The following is a 12,166-nucleotide window of genomic DNA, read 5'->3' as shown; positions in this document are numbered from 1 at the left end:
TCCCACTCAATTCCACCAAATCCACCATTAACCACCCCAATTATCTCCCCAACAATATCCACAAAACAATGACCTGCGAAGCTTGCCGCACAATTCCCCCCGTGATATCCTCAGGATACACACCCAAGGGAACTTACACCGAAATCGCCGATCTGAAGACATGTACATCCATCAATCCCCCATCCCATCGCATCAATCTATAGCCAACCATTCAACTCACCATTTCGATACTTACTACGTAATAGATATAACCGGCCCCCCAACAGCCACCATCGGCATAATCGACATCTACGACATCTTCGGCATCTCGAACCAAACCATCCAAGGGGCAGATCTCCTCGCCGCACGACTCAATGCTCTCGTGCTAGTGCCTGATTTCTTCCACGGCGAGCGTGCAGATCTCGCGTGGTTCCCGCCCGATACGGAGGAGAAGAAGGCGGCGCTGTTTGGGTTTATTAATACGAAAGCGGCGGTCGGCGAGAAGGTGGAGGTGTTAAGGAGGGTGGCGGAGGATGCGAGGGTGAGGTTTGGGGGCGTGAGGAGTTGGGGCGCGTTTGGGTTGTGTTGGGGTGGGAAGGTATGTATTTTCATTTCATAGTTGGTTGTTGGATGTATTCGGGAAGGGGGTGATGCTGATGTGGGTTTGGTACTAGGTTACTGCGCAGGTCTCCGGGCCGAATTCGCCGTTTGTTGCGACGGGGCAGGTGCATCCTGGGTACGAATTACTCCTCTATGGTTTGTTGGGTTCATAGATGTGATGCTAATGGGGAATAGGTTCATGGATGTCGAGGAGGCTAAGAAGTTGACTGTTCCGCATATTGTGCTGGCATCGAAGGATGAGCCGGTTGAGGCTGTGAAGGGATACGCTGAGGTTATTGCTGGCAATGGCATTGGAGGCGTGGTCGAGACGTATCCGACTATGTGGCATGGCTGGATGGGTGCTCGTGCTCAGTTGGAGACACCGGAGGGGTTGGCGGAGTATCAGCGGGGGTAAGTTGTCATTATTTTTGCAGAGTTGAGGGGAGTTTGTCTGACGATGGTATAGGTACAATCAGCTGGCTGATTTCTTTGAGAAGTATCTCAAGTCGGAGGCGAAGATCTAGAGGGTTACTATATCAGTGGAAGGAGACGGTGGGTGGTATATGTTGCGAATATGTACATCACCCAGTACCGTTTTTATGGGGTATAGAATATAGATCTATAACACTTCCTGCCATCAATTAAATAATAGAAAGCTGTATAGAAATTCATAGATGGTAAAGTTGCTGCACCCGGTAGAAGACTCACCCAGCCGACCGACCCACGTGTCGGGCGCAGCCGCCAACCAACTCCGACTCCCACGTTATCCCAGAGCAACCATCATATGATCATGACAGCCTCCCCCTCCGTCCTCGTCTTCGGCGTCGGCAGCGTCGGTGCCATCTACCTTCACCAGCTGCAACGAGCCGGTTGCACCGTCACGGCTGTCTGTCGCTCCAACTACGACGTCGTTGCCCACCACGGCTTCACCCTGCGCAGTCCCCGCTTCGGCACCGTCACCTATCGTCCCGACCACACCGTTCGCTCGCTGCACGATTGTCCCCGCGACACTGAATACGATTATGTGCTGGTCACAACGAAGGCTTTCCCCGGTCGGACGCCCTCCCTAGCCGACCAGCTTCGACCGGTGCTTGAAAATCACCCACACACCGCCATTGTCCTGGCGCAGAATGGTATCGACATCGAGAAAGATATCGCGGACGCGTTTCCTTCGAATCCAGTCATCAGCGGGGTAGTATATCTGCCCACTGTACAGACAGAAGCTGGTGTAATCGACCATGCGGAGCCGCTGGATCTTCTAGAACTGGGGACGTATCCGGCACGCGCACCGGAGGAACATACACGGGCGGCGGAGAAATTCGTCGAGTTGATGATCAAAGGAGGCGGGGATGCGGTGCTGTTCGAGGATATACAAGAGGCAAGGTGGGCGAAATTGCTGCTCAACGCGGCGTGGAATCCGATCTGTGCGTTGTCATTGTGCACGGATGGTGGGTTCCTGTTGACTTCGGAGCCGTTTGCGCGTGACTTGGCCTGGGGGATTATGATGGAGATTGTGGCGTTGGCCAGGGCGGTTGGGATTGCAGGGGTAGATGAGGAGGCGGCGAAGAAGAGGTTTGCATTGGCGGAGAGGAGGGCCAGGGAAGGGACAGGGAGGGAGATGAGTATGTTGCAGGATGTGAAGATGGGGAGACCGTTTGAGGTCGAGGCCATCGTGGGGAATGCCGTAAGACTGGGGAGGAAGTGTGGGGTGTCGATGCCCCGGTTGGAGACGGTGTATGCATTGGCCAAGGGGAGGTTGGATGTGTTAATGGGGTGTAGAATTTGATAGGAGGTGATCAGTGATCTATTCCTTGAACAGTAGATGTAGATTTGAATGATGGGTGCAGGCTGCATGACAGATATTGGGGCAGCGTGAAGTGCCTGCTGCTATGTGAATGCGGTCTTTCACCTGCATACTTGACGCCAGGGGGTGTTACTCTTTGATACCAGTGACAGCAGGCAACCACCAGGCTGGACAGTGAATGCACTGCTGCCTCACTCAAATCATCTGGTCAAAGAACAGCCAGCGAGAGAACTCTCTTCTACTTCGCAGTCATCATCCTCTCACTACCATAAACATCCGCTCACTACTATCAAACCTCTCCTTACTACCACGGAATTTACCTTTCTTCAAAATGGACGAATCACCCCCCGACTTCTACGACGTCTACCTCACCGAGCAGCACGGCGTGCGCAACCACCTGGCCATCTTCATCGAAACCATCCCCGACGCGGAACCCTTCTGCAACAGCGGTCGGCTCTACCATGTGGTGGGCACCATTCTGCGCGGCATGGACTACGGCCATCGCAACACCCCCGATCCCGAACTGCTGCCGGGCTATGTGATGGACTCGAAGCGCAAGATTGCCGTGATCGCCAGAGACGACGTGATCCGATTTGAGCGGGAATGTGCCGAGGAAATCCCACCTCCCCCAGCTCAACTGACGCTCAGTGGGAAGCCGTTGAACCGGGCCGTGCCTTTGTATCGCTGCACCGACTGGGTGGAGGACGTGGTGCATTTGGCCTTGGAACTGGGCATCTTCAAGAGAGATGGGAAGGAGGGCGAGTTATACTTTGGAACGGAAGAGGATTGACCAAAGGAGACTAGGAGGGTATCTAATCCAATTGTGTTGGTTGGAATGGAATGCAATACAATTGTGGATGAATGGGGTCCGGAGTGTGTCAAATAAATGGACAGCAGAGACAGTATCCACCAGGTCTGGAATGACAAGTCGGGGGTAAGCGAGGATGGCTGATGGCTAGAACCGTGGCTCAACATGTTCTGGAACAGAAGGGGAATGCAAAGCAGACAAACAGTGACATTTCTCGCCAACCACGGAAGACTGGTCGGACGCAAGTGCCGAGGGGGTGGATACAACAACTGATGACTGGTGCCGTTATTCCCGAATTTGAAGCTAGTCTAACAGTAACCCTTACTAGTTTAGTCCGTCAGTCATTTCAAGTTTATTCTGGTTTATCCCTTCCCCTCGGTTGGGTCGGTCTCCATCCACAGTCCATCCATCTCTCTGCTATACTTAGTATCTGTAATATGGCTATAATTATCCCTTATTATAGTGCGATCGATCATATCTGGGGATAATATCCCAACTCAATCTCCCCTTCCCCAGCTAGTATTCATGATCGAACAGGGACTGCAACGGCCAGTGCCAAGGGGCGAAGCTTTGTGGTGGGGGCTGATCCGCCGTTGTTTCAGAAGCTCCTTTCCTTCAGGGGAGTCTGGCCCGAGGAATTCGCTGCATCTTTCAGAAATGAAGTGACTTCCCCGTGGAGACGTCTTCCCTCAATTTTCTCCCTCGATGCTCATGGCATCCAATCTAGACTATTGCAGCACTGGACGTGTTCGTGGCTATCCACGTAGCGACTAGGCATCGAACCCCTCCCAATCCGTAGAGGATCAGCATCTGGCCGGGGATAACATCATTTGCTCGGCGCTTCTCCTCTTTTCTAGTGGGTCAACACCCCTTTAGTCGGAATCTTTTTCTTCTTGCTCTTCCCGCCAAATTCTATTCACTTTCCCCGGCCCAAGTCGTGCCAACTTCTGCACCGCCGTTACTTGTCATTCGGCCGCTTCCTTTTGCCTTGCCACAGCATGTAAGTGCCGTTCCGTGGTACGCTTTCCGAGAGTTCAGGCACAGCCAGGAACAATTCAGAAAACTGAGACAACAGCTGCAGGATCCTCTCGTGATTATTGTCATTAGTATGCCTACGGCTCAGCATGTCCAGCCCAGTTGACGAATCTAAAACCCATTTGGGTCCTCCACGACGCGACACCGACCCCTCCAGTGACGACGACCGTCTGGGTAACCGATCGACCAACAATGACGAACGCCCGTTGACCCGCGAAAATCCTCCTCCGCCCTCGGGGGGTAACCAGTGGGGCGTGCTCTTCAAGGCCATCCGCGATGGCACTTCACAACTCGCCGAAAAACTCGGTCGTGATCCTGACGGCGGTGATGGACTCGACTCGGCCTGGCACCCGGAAGACTACGGATTTCAGGAGGATATCGAGATGAGAGAGATGCTCGCCGAGGAGGAACTCGAGGATGCTGCCTACGCTTCTAAGCTTCAGTCGGTGCTGGGTTCTGATGCTAATAATCTTGTCAAGAACCTGGGGTTGGGTGAGACTCCGTCGCGGACCAACAGCAATGATGAGAATCTGGTCGGAGGTGTGCTCTGGCATTTACTCAGTCATCAGATGGGACATAATCCGGAGGAAATTCATGACGATGGTGCTATCCCAGCATCGACAGAAGACGGACTGGCGCCGTTACCTACTGATCTGCGGAAACGTCGCAAGAAGAAGTGGTACGATGAGGATCCAACAAACGACAAAGAAGGTCGGAGGAAGATGAAGGAGGAGCTGTTGACGCAGAAGATTGGCTCGCTTCTCACCCGCCAGCGGTATATGATTCAGCTGTGTCGCGCACTGATGAAGTTCGGCGCTCCGACGCATCGTCTGGAAGAATACATGCAGATGACGGCTTACCGATTGCGCGTGAACGGCCAATTCATGTACATTCCCGGCTGCATGATTATCTCATTTGACGATCCCCTTACCCGTACTGCGGAGGTCAAGCTGGTCCGGACTAGCCATGGTTTGGACCTTGGCCGACTCGGGGACATTCACAACTGCTACAAAAATGTCCTCCATGGCAGACTGTCGCCGGATGAGGCACTCCCGGTGATGGACGATCTCCTTACGCGAAAGAGTCGCATTCATCAGGCCTGGCTGTTGGTCTTGCTGTCCGGTTTCGCGAGTGTGGCGGTGGGTCCGTGGGCGTTCAGCGCGCGCCCGGTCGACATGCCCATCATCTTCTTCCTGGGCTGTCTGCTCGGAATATTGCAGTATGTGCTGGCACCACGATCTGCACTGTACTCGAACGTGTTCGAAGTTACTGTTGCTATGCTCACGTCGTTCTTGGCTCGTGCATTTGGAAGCATTTACTACTCCAGTGGCGAACCTATTTTCTGTTTCTCCGCCCTGGCCGAATCGTCCATTGCACTGATCCTTCCAGGATACTCCGTGCTGTGTAGCAGTCTGGAATTGCAATCGCATCAGATCGTGGCAGGGTCCATCCGACTGGTCTATACTATTATTTATTCGCTTTTCCTCGGGTACGGCGTGACAGTCGGTCTGACGATCTACGGGCTGATGGACGATAATGCGACCACGGCCACAACCTGCCCTTCACGGGATACCAATATTTACGGCAGCGTATACGTGCAGGAATTCGTGTTTGTGGCTGTTTACTGCGCCTTTGCCGCCATCCTCAACCAGGCCAAATGGAAGCAGCTGCCGATCATGTCCTTCATGGGCGTTGCAGGCTACACGACCTACTACTTTACCGCCAACCACTTGGACAGTCGGTTCGGCAGTACGATTGGGGCGTTCACGATCGGATTGTGTGCCAACCTGTACAGTCGGGTGTGGCATGGACATGCTGCTGCGGCTATTGTACCGGGCATGTGGACGCTGGTTTCGTCTGGTCTGGCCAGTAGTGGATCGATCATCTCGGGATTGGCATATGCAGAAGCAGTGAAGAACGACACCGTTTCGGATTCCACCACAACCAAAACGCAAGAGTCACTGGGGGGTTTGGCGCTGAGTATGATACAGACGGCGTTGGGAATCACGGTCGGTCTGTTTCTTTCCGCAATGGTGGTCTATCCGGGTGGAAAACGCAAGGGCGGTTTATTCAATTTGTGAATATTGCATCATGTAGATAGCTTACTGAACATACTCTATGATCTATGATTCTCTATATCTCCATCAATCACGTCCATAATCCCTCGCCACCTTGCGATCTTCCAGACTCACACCAAACTGGCGAATGACCAGCCACGCCGGCAGCAGCGAGATGCCCCAGAGGCCAAAGTTGAGATAGGTACCTCCCACAGAAGCCATGATACCGACACTGCTCAATCCATACTACACTCATCAGCACCATCCACAAGAATCAGTCGAAACCACTTACCGACACAGCCTGCACCGCCGACTCCATCCCGCGCAACAAACCACTAATCCGCACCACCTCCTCCTCATCCGCCGCCAAATTACCAACCACAAAGTACCTATCCCAGTTAGCACATCCCAACCCTCACCCCATCCAGGGATACTCACAAGAACATATAATTCAGCTGAAACCCAGCCACCCACATCAAATACAACACAAACCCCTTCGCAAACCCCTCATCCACCCAATCAATCCCACTCCTCCCCTCATTCGTATACTGCGTCGTGACAACCGTCGCCCAAACCCACCACCCACCCTGCAACCCCAACACCACAAAAAACGCCCCCCGACTCCTCGTCTTCAGCCCAAACCGCCTCGTACTATCCAAAAACGCGCCCAACAAATTCCCAGACACCAGCGCCAACACGCCCGACAAGAAACTCCCCAGCGCTCTCACCCGCACACTAAACCACAGATCCAAATACGTGAACATCACCGCCTCCGTATACGTCGCCTGCGCAATCAACGGCACAATGCACAGAAACTCCTTGCGCAAAAACAACCGCGTCATCGCCTTCACCTCATACCACGCACTATGCGCAATCCGTAACTTCACCTGCATCCCATCCCGTCTCATCACCTTCCTGGGCTCCGTCAACAACAACCCCGCCACCGGCCCCAACGCCTGCAACGCAATAAACACCCCGAAGACAGCATAACTCACACTCCCCGCTGTATTCCGATGCACGTTCAACCCCAGATTAATCGCCCCGCCGAGGATCTGGCCCCCGACGCGGAAACTCAACCAGAGCCCTAAGAACCGGCCCTGGTTCTCTGGCTCCGGGTAGGATAGCGCGATCGCGCTCTCCGCCATCCAGAATATCCCCGCGGATAGTCCGCATACCGCTGCGCCGAAGAGGACGAGCCAGTCGGTCCCGAATCGGTTGTGTGTGTAGAGTCCGGCGGCGTATGGCGCGTACCCGATTGTGCCCAGGATGAGCGTCCATTTTATACCGACGAGACGGACGACCACGCTCCCGAAGAAACAGGAGAATACCATTAGGCCAAAGGTGAGGGCGTTGGCGGCGTCAACGAGGTAGGGACTTTCGGAACCACCGCCGCCGAGACTGTTCATTGCTGTCCAGATCCCGGGCGCGAGGAAGTTGCAGAGGCCGAGGACTAGGGCGTTGTAGGTTGTTGAGCGGTACCATTTTACTATCATACCCAGAGTATTAGTAGTCAGTCTGAGGAGGGGGGGGTGGAAGTGGTAGTATTGATGTACCTTTATGATCCCGACTCGGTTCGAAGGGAGTAGAGGATGGTGTATCTTGTACCTCCTCATCCGTTAAGGATGGTTGTTTTTCGAGAGACATTTTCCCCAAACGTCCTATATTGAATAAAGTCTAGTGAAAGGTTCCTCAGAGGAAAGATTAGGGTAGATGCAAGGGTATCTACCACCTACTTATATAAGTACATATTCATATACAGATAAGAAGATTCTCCCGATCTCGGTAAACCCACCACCAACTTAATGCAGCCCGTCATCCTTGCATGACATGACAGCAAGGAGCGAAATCCAACCACTGGTATTGGGTTGAGGTATCGGTCGAGACTGTCGTGGATGTTGTGGTTTGAGGGGGTGATTACGTGCTCGAGCACGGCATTTTAGTGTGCGTGGGGAGAACAGGGAATGGGATTGATTAGATAGATTATCATTCCTTGGGGGTGTGCTGTAGGTATTTAGTTGATCGCGCAATATATGTCACTGGTTGCATGTATTACTTGATGATGGGGCTAGTACTTAATTAAACTAGTACGCTAAGTAGTATGTAATATGTCCTGGCATTCTCCCTACCATTTATCCTTATCGATAACAGCATAACATCAACCCTAATATCCCCCCAATATGCATCTCAACACACCACCTACTATATAGTATTATACTCACTCACTCAGACAGATCATCCTCATGAAACACCAACGCCCTAACCTCAATACTCTCCCTGCCCTCCTCATTCTCCGTCCCCGGCAACTCAAACGCACTATGCGGCACGCGTCTCGCCCGTCCATCCGTCTTCGAATCAAAGCACTTAATCAACGTGACCAGCTCCGGTCCCTGTCTATACCGATAATACCACTTGACCTCAGGATTCGGCTTGACCGCACATGTCTCACCCTCGCGGTTCGGGTAGATCAGTTTCGTCGGCACGAGATCGCTATCCGGGACGGTGTGGGCGTCCGCTACGGCTAAGGGGTCGCGCTTCACCGTCTTGATGGGTCGCCAGACGTTAATAATCTGGTATCGACCGCGGAGAAGTCGGGGGGCGTCCTCTGGGAGGTGGTATTCTACGCGGTCTTTAGCGGCGCGGTAGGATTGGTCGATGTGTACGCGATTCACGGGGCCGCGGAGTTGGGAGCTCGGTGTGCCGGCTGGTTGGGGACGGCGGATGGTGTGGTCGAAGATGAAGATGCGGGAGGCGTTGGTTCTGATGGCTAGTTAGAGGAATTGGATGGGGAAGGGATGGGGATGGACGTACGCATCTTTTAAGAGTTGCTCGGTTTCAGGGTAGTATTCTCGCTTGATCTTTTCGTCGTCGAGAAAGTTTTTCTCCGCGCTGGTGTGGTAGTAGAATTGGAAGCCGTTGCCGTCCAGCGTGTAGTCGAGTTCGTGGCCGCTCACGTCGTTGATGGTCACTGGGATGGATATGCTGGGGCGGTCGTAGCTGCTTGGGACGCCTACGTAGGTTGGGGCGAGGTGGGAGCCGTCGGGGAGCTCTCTGAGGAAGTTGAGGGTGGTGTGGGCGTGGTGAGGGCCGGAGGAGGGGGTGGGAGTGGGTTTGGTGGGGACGGTGGATGCGTCTCCAGTGGGAGTTTGGACTGCTGCGGAGGCCATTGTGAAGCTTTTAAGATGGTTGAATAAGTAATAGAGTCGATGCTGATGGGTGGATGTATTGTAGAGATATCCGGTGCAGATCCGGGGCAGTTATATATATGGTAGTATCCACATTTGTCAGAAGCACGCCATCCGAGCAGGATACTGCGTCTGGCGCTGATAAATCCAATCATCTACCCCAGTACTTCTGGCATATATGCAAGGTCGCATGTGATGTTACAAATTATTAATGTGGTGGAAACTGTCTTTGTGGCTTGATTTCTAATCATGATCTACCATCCGATCAAGTATACGAACGCGCAAGCTTGGTAATCTTGGTCCCGTCATCCAGCACCTCATCTTCCTCTTCCAGTTTATATCCGCCCCAGCGTGGGAGTAGCACTGTCCAGATGTACCAGTATAGTATTCCGAAGATGATACTGTTTTTGTTAGTCATGTTCCTTGATGGCAAGGGTATACGTACACTCCCATTCCCACGATCGCATATGTGGCGTAGAAGAAATTTACGTCGCTCTTCCCGTCTGCTGGAGGGAAAAATGGTGCTGAGAGTAATGCAACACAAACTACGACTCGTAGCCATACTGCTGGTAGCCACGCCTTGAAGGGCCGTGGGAGAGATGGTTCGCGGTATCGCAGTAGCAGAAGACCCACTGTAACTGCCAGACTGAAGACCTGTCCGGGGTAGCCTTCAACGTCGAGAATGAAATTGTACACGTCTCCTTGGGGTGGGAGGGCGATGACCAGCAGAGAAGGTATATAGTGCACGATGAGGCCGCCAAGGGGGGCACCAAACGGTTTTGAGGACGACAAAACCCGGGACCACGGAAGGAATCCCTGTCGGGCGATCTCTTGGTTTACGCGGGCCTATTCAATCAGACATATTCACTGAAAGATCAAAGAGACTTACCAGTGCGTAAGTAACTACCATCACATTACCGGTAGCAGAAATGGCGATGGCTAGCGGGAAAAGCGTCCGTCCGATGTGGCTGCCAAACAGTCGCTCGAAGAGCAGACCAGCGACTAATTCTCCGCTGTTCTTAATATCCTCAAGCGGCACAACGAGGAAGTACGAAATATTGGCAAGAAAGTACAAAGCACCAGCGGTGAGAAGCGCCGCCGGACATACCGTTTTGATCGTCCGGATCGGATTCTTCACCTCGCCCAGAACGTTGTTGACATTGTTCAATCCCGCGTACGAGTAGAACACCTTGAACAAGGACGTGGACAGCAAGTTCCAGCTCCAGTTGGAGTCCTCCCATAATGTATCCCACGAGAATACACTGGTCGGTTCAGGGGCAAAACCGTCTGAGTGACCGTGAGGGCGAAGCAAGATCACCCAAATACCGGTCAGGGAAATGGCACCGATGAGAAATATCTTCACCCAGCCGAATGCGTTCTGGATCCAGATTCCAGTCCGAAGGAAGCAGCCGTGGATGATTGTCACTGCCGTCATCAATCCCACCGCCAGGGCTTTGTGCTGGAGCTCCGTGGGCACCACATTAAAGGCGAAGAAAGTATACTTGGCGAATACGATGCAGTTGCTGGCCGTGAAACCCAGAACAACTGCCTGCACTGCGATCAGGGTCGACGCAAGGAACCGAGGACGCGGATAGGTATACTCCAGGTATACCTAGATAGACTTAGTTTGATCTACTCATTTGGACAGTGGAACTACCTTTTCACCTCCTGATCGCGGCAGCATACAGCCATATTCCATCGACACGGCCAGCGCGCAGGCTGCCAGAACGGTCCCAACTGCCCATATCAACAGTGATAAGCCGACACTGCCGGCGGATTTGACGATGGTTCCGGGTGTTGCGAAGATGCCGCTCCCAATGACTCGCGAGACCACCAGGATATACGCGCTGATCCAGGTAAGGTGTTTTCGCTGTCCCGTGGTTGGCAGGACATCACTGGGCACGTCATCCGAAGAGTCGCCAGGTACGCTCAATAAGGGTTGTCGTTCACCGTACGCCATCACGAATATTGTGAAGTATGAAAGTACTAGACTTCACGAGCTACAGCCAGGCGAATTACCTTCATAAAGGCACTTCGCTGAGCAGACGCTGACAATGCTTGGAAATCATGGCCGATTACTGGCAGGCACGTCATTCCGACCGCAGCTTGTGTGTTGATAAAGTGCCTGCTGATAGCCAGCAAGGGTGACATGGCGTGTAGGTCTCACAGGATATCAGATACTGGGTATGTCCATGGCATTTACCATTCCCTGTGCATTTACGGCGATTCATTACGATCGGTCACAGGGCCTTGGAGACATCAAATATTCTTGTCCTGCCTCCACTCGATCTCGCCTACTGTGCCCAACCCAGCGACGATGTTGCTCCAAAAATGGTACCGGTCGCTGTTCCTTGTCTCCGTATCACATCATTTCTGATGAAGTTGATGCCAGCGCAGGTTCTGATTCGCCGATCCCAGTCAGGGGTATTACGCTGAGCAGTCAGGGCTTTCGCGATCTCCTTGCAAGTCCGTACATCACCACGACACAAATATAGAAGCCCCACGACGAAGTCTCAATTTTGGCATCCTTCTATTTCCTTTAACTCTCCTCCTTGTTGCCATAATGTGGTATTCGAGTAGTTTGATGATGCCATCGGTACAAAACTTTATCACGCCATCCCGACCCCGCCCGGCGCAATGCAGCAAATGCCCTGAACCGCCAAGTGATCGCGAATCCAACCGGCATATGGCGCGCAATGCA

General features: G+C 53.0%; 6 protein-coding genes across 6 annotated transcripts; 3 read left to right on the top strand and 3 right to left on the bottom strand.

Moving 5' to 3' along the window:
• Positions 1–68: 68 nt before the first annotated feature.
• On the top strand, positions 69–2,365 carry BO88DRAFT_428274 (2-dehydropantoate 2-reductase; the record flags this gene model as incomplete). Its single annotated transcript, XM_025709075.1, has 6 exons — positions 69–162; positions 327–577; positions 666–715; positions 775–990; positions 1,046–1,075; positions 1,354–2,365. 6 exons carry the CDS (start codon positions 69–71, stop codon positions 2,363–2,365), a joined length of 1,653 nt encoding a protein of 550 aa, XP_025559686.1.
• A 349-nt stretch (positions 2,366–2,714) lies between these two features.
• On the top strand, positions 2,715–3,173 carry BO88DRAFT_428273 (uncharacterized protein; the record flags this gene model as incomplete). Its single annotated transcript, XM_025709074.1, has 1 exon — positions 2,715–3,173. The coding sequence occupies one exon, from the start codon at positions 2,715–2,717 to the stop codon at positions 3,171–3,173; it is 459 nt and encodes a 152-aa protein (XP_025559685.1).
• Positions 3,174–4,315: 1,142 nt separating this feature from the next.
• Positions 4,316–6,307, top strand: BO88DRAFT_394256 (threonine/serine exporter family protein; the record flags this gene model as incomplete). The annotated part of the gene is made up of 2 exons (XM_025705147.1): positions 4,316–5,445; positions 5,539–6,307. 2 exons carry the CDS (start codon positions 4,316–4,318, stop codon positions 6,305–6,307), a joined length of 1,899 nt encoding a protein of 632 aa, XP_025559684.1.
• Positions 6,308–6,370: 63 nt separating this feature from the next.
• BO88DRAFT_470167 (DUF895 domain membrane protein) lies at positions 6,371–7,927 on the bottom strand (the record flags this gene model as incomplete). Its single annotated transcript, XM_025711651.1, has 4 exons — positions 6,371–6,529; positions 6,576–6,672; positions 6,722–7,769; positions 7,837–7,927. The coding sequence occupies 4 exons, from the start codon at positions 7,925–7,927 to the stop codon at positions 6,371–6,373; spliced, it is 1,395 nt and encodes a 464-aa protein (XP_025559683.1).
• Positions 7,928–8,453: 526 nt separating this feature from the next.
• On the bottom strand, positions 8,454–9,447 carry BO88DRAFT_470165 (uncharacterized protein; the record flags this gene model as incomplete). The annotated part of the gene is made up of 2 exons (XM_025711650.1): positions 8,454–9,040; positions 9,092–9,447. 2 exons carry the CDS (start codon positions 9,445–9,447, stop codon positions 8,503–8,505), a joined length of 894 nt encoding a protein of 297 aa, XP_025559682.1. The 3' UTR covers positions 8,454–8,502.
• A 283-nt stretch (positions 9,448–9,730) lies between these two features.
• BO88DRAFT_470161 (putative methionine permease) lies at positions 9,731–11,425 on the bottom strand (the record flags this gene model as incomplete). Its single annotated transcript, XM_025711649.1, has 4 exons — positions 9,731–9,866; positions 9,911–10,311; positions 10,355–11,077; positions 11,123–11,425. The coding sequence occupies 4 exons, from the start codon at positions 11,423–11,425 to the stop codon at positions 9,731–9,733; spliced, it is 1,563 nt and encodes a 520-aa protein (XP_025559681.1).
• Positions 11,426–12,166: the final 741 nt, after the last annotated feature.

The sequence above is a fragment of the Aspergillus vadensis genome (genome assembly GCF_003184925.1).
Source record: "Aspergillus vadensis CBS 113365 unplaced genomic scaffold BO88scaffold_23, whole genome shotgun sequence".
Taxonomy (NCBI): Eukaryota; Fungi; Ascomycota; class Eurotiomycetes; order Eurotiales; family Aspergillaceae; genus Aspergillus; species Aspergillus vadensis.
Note: the sequence above shows the minus strand (reverse complement) of the source record. Positions and strands in the feature narration are given on the sequence as shown.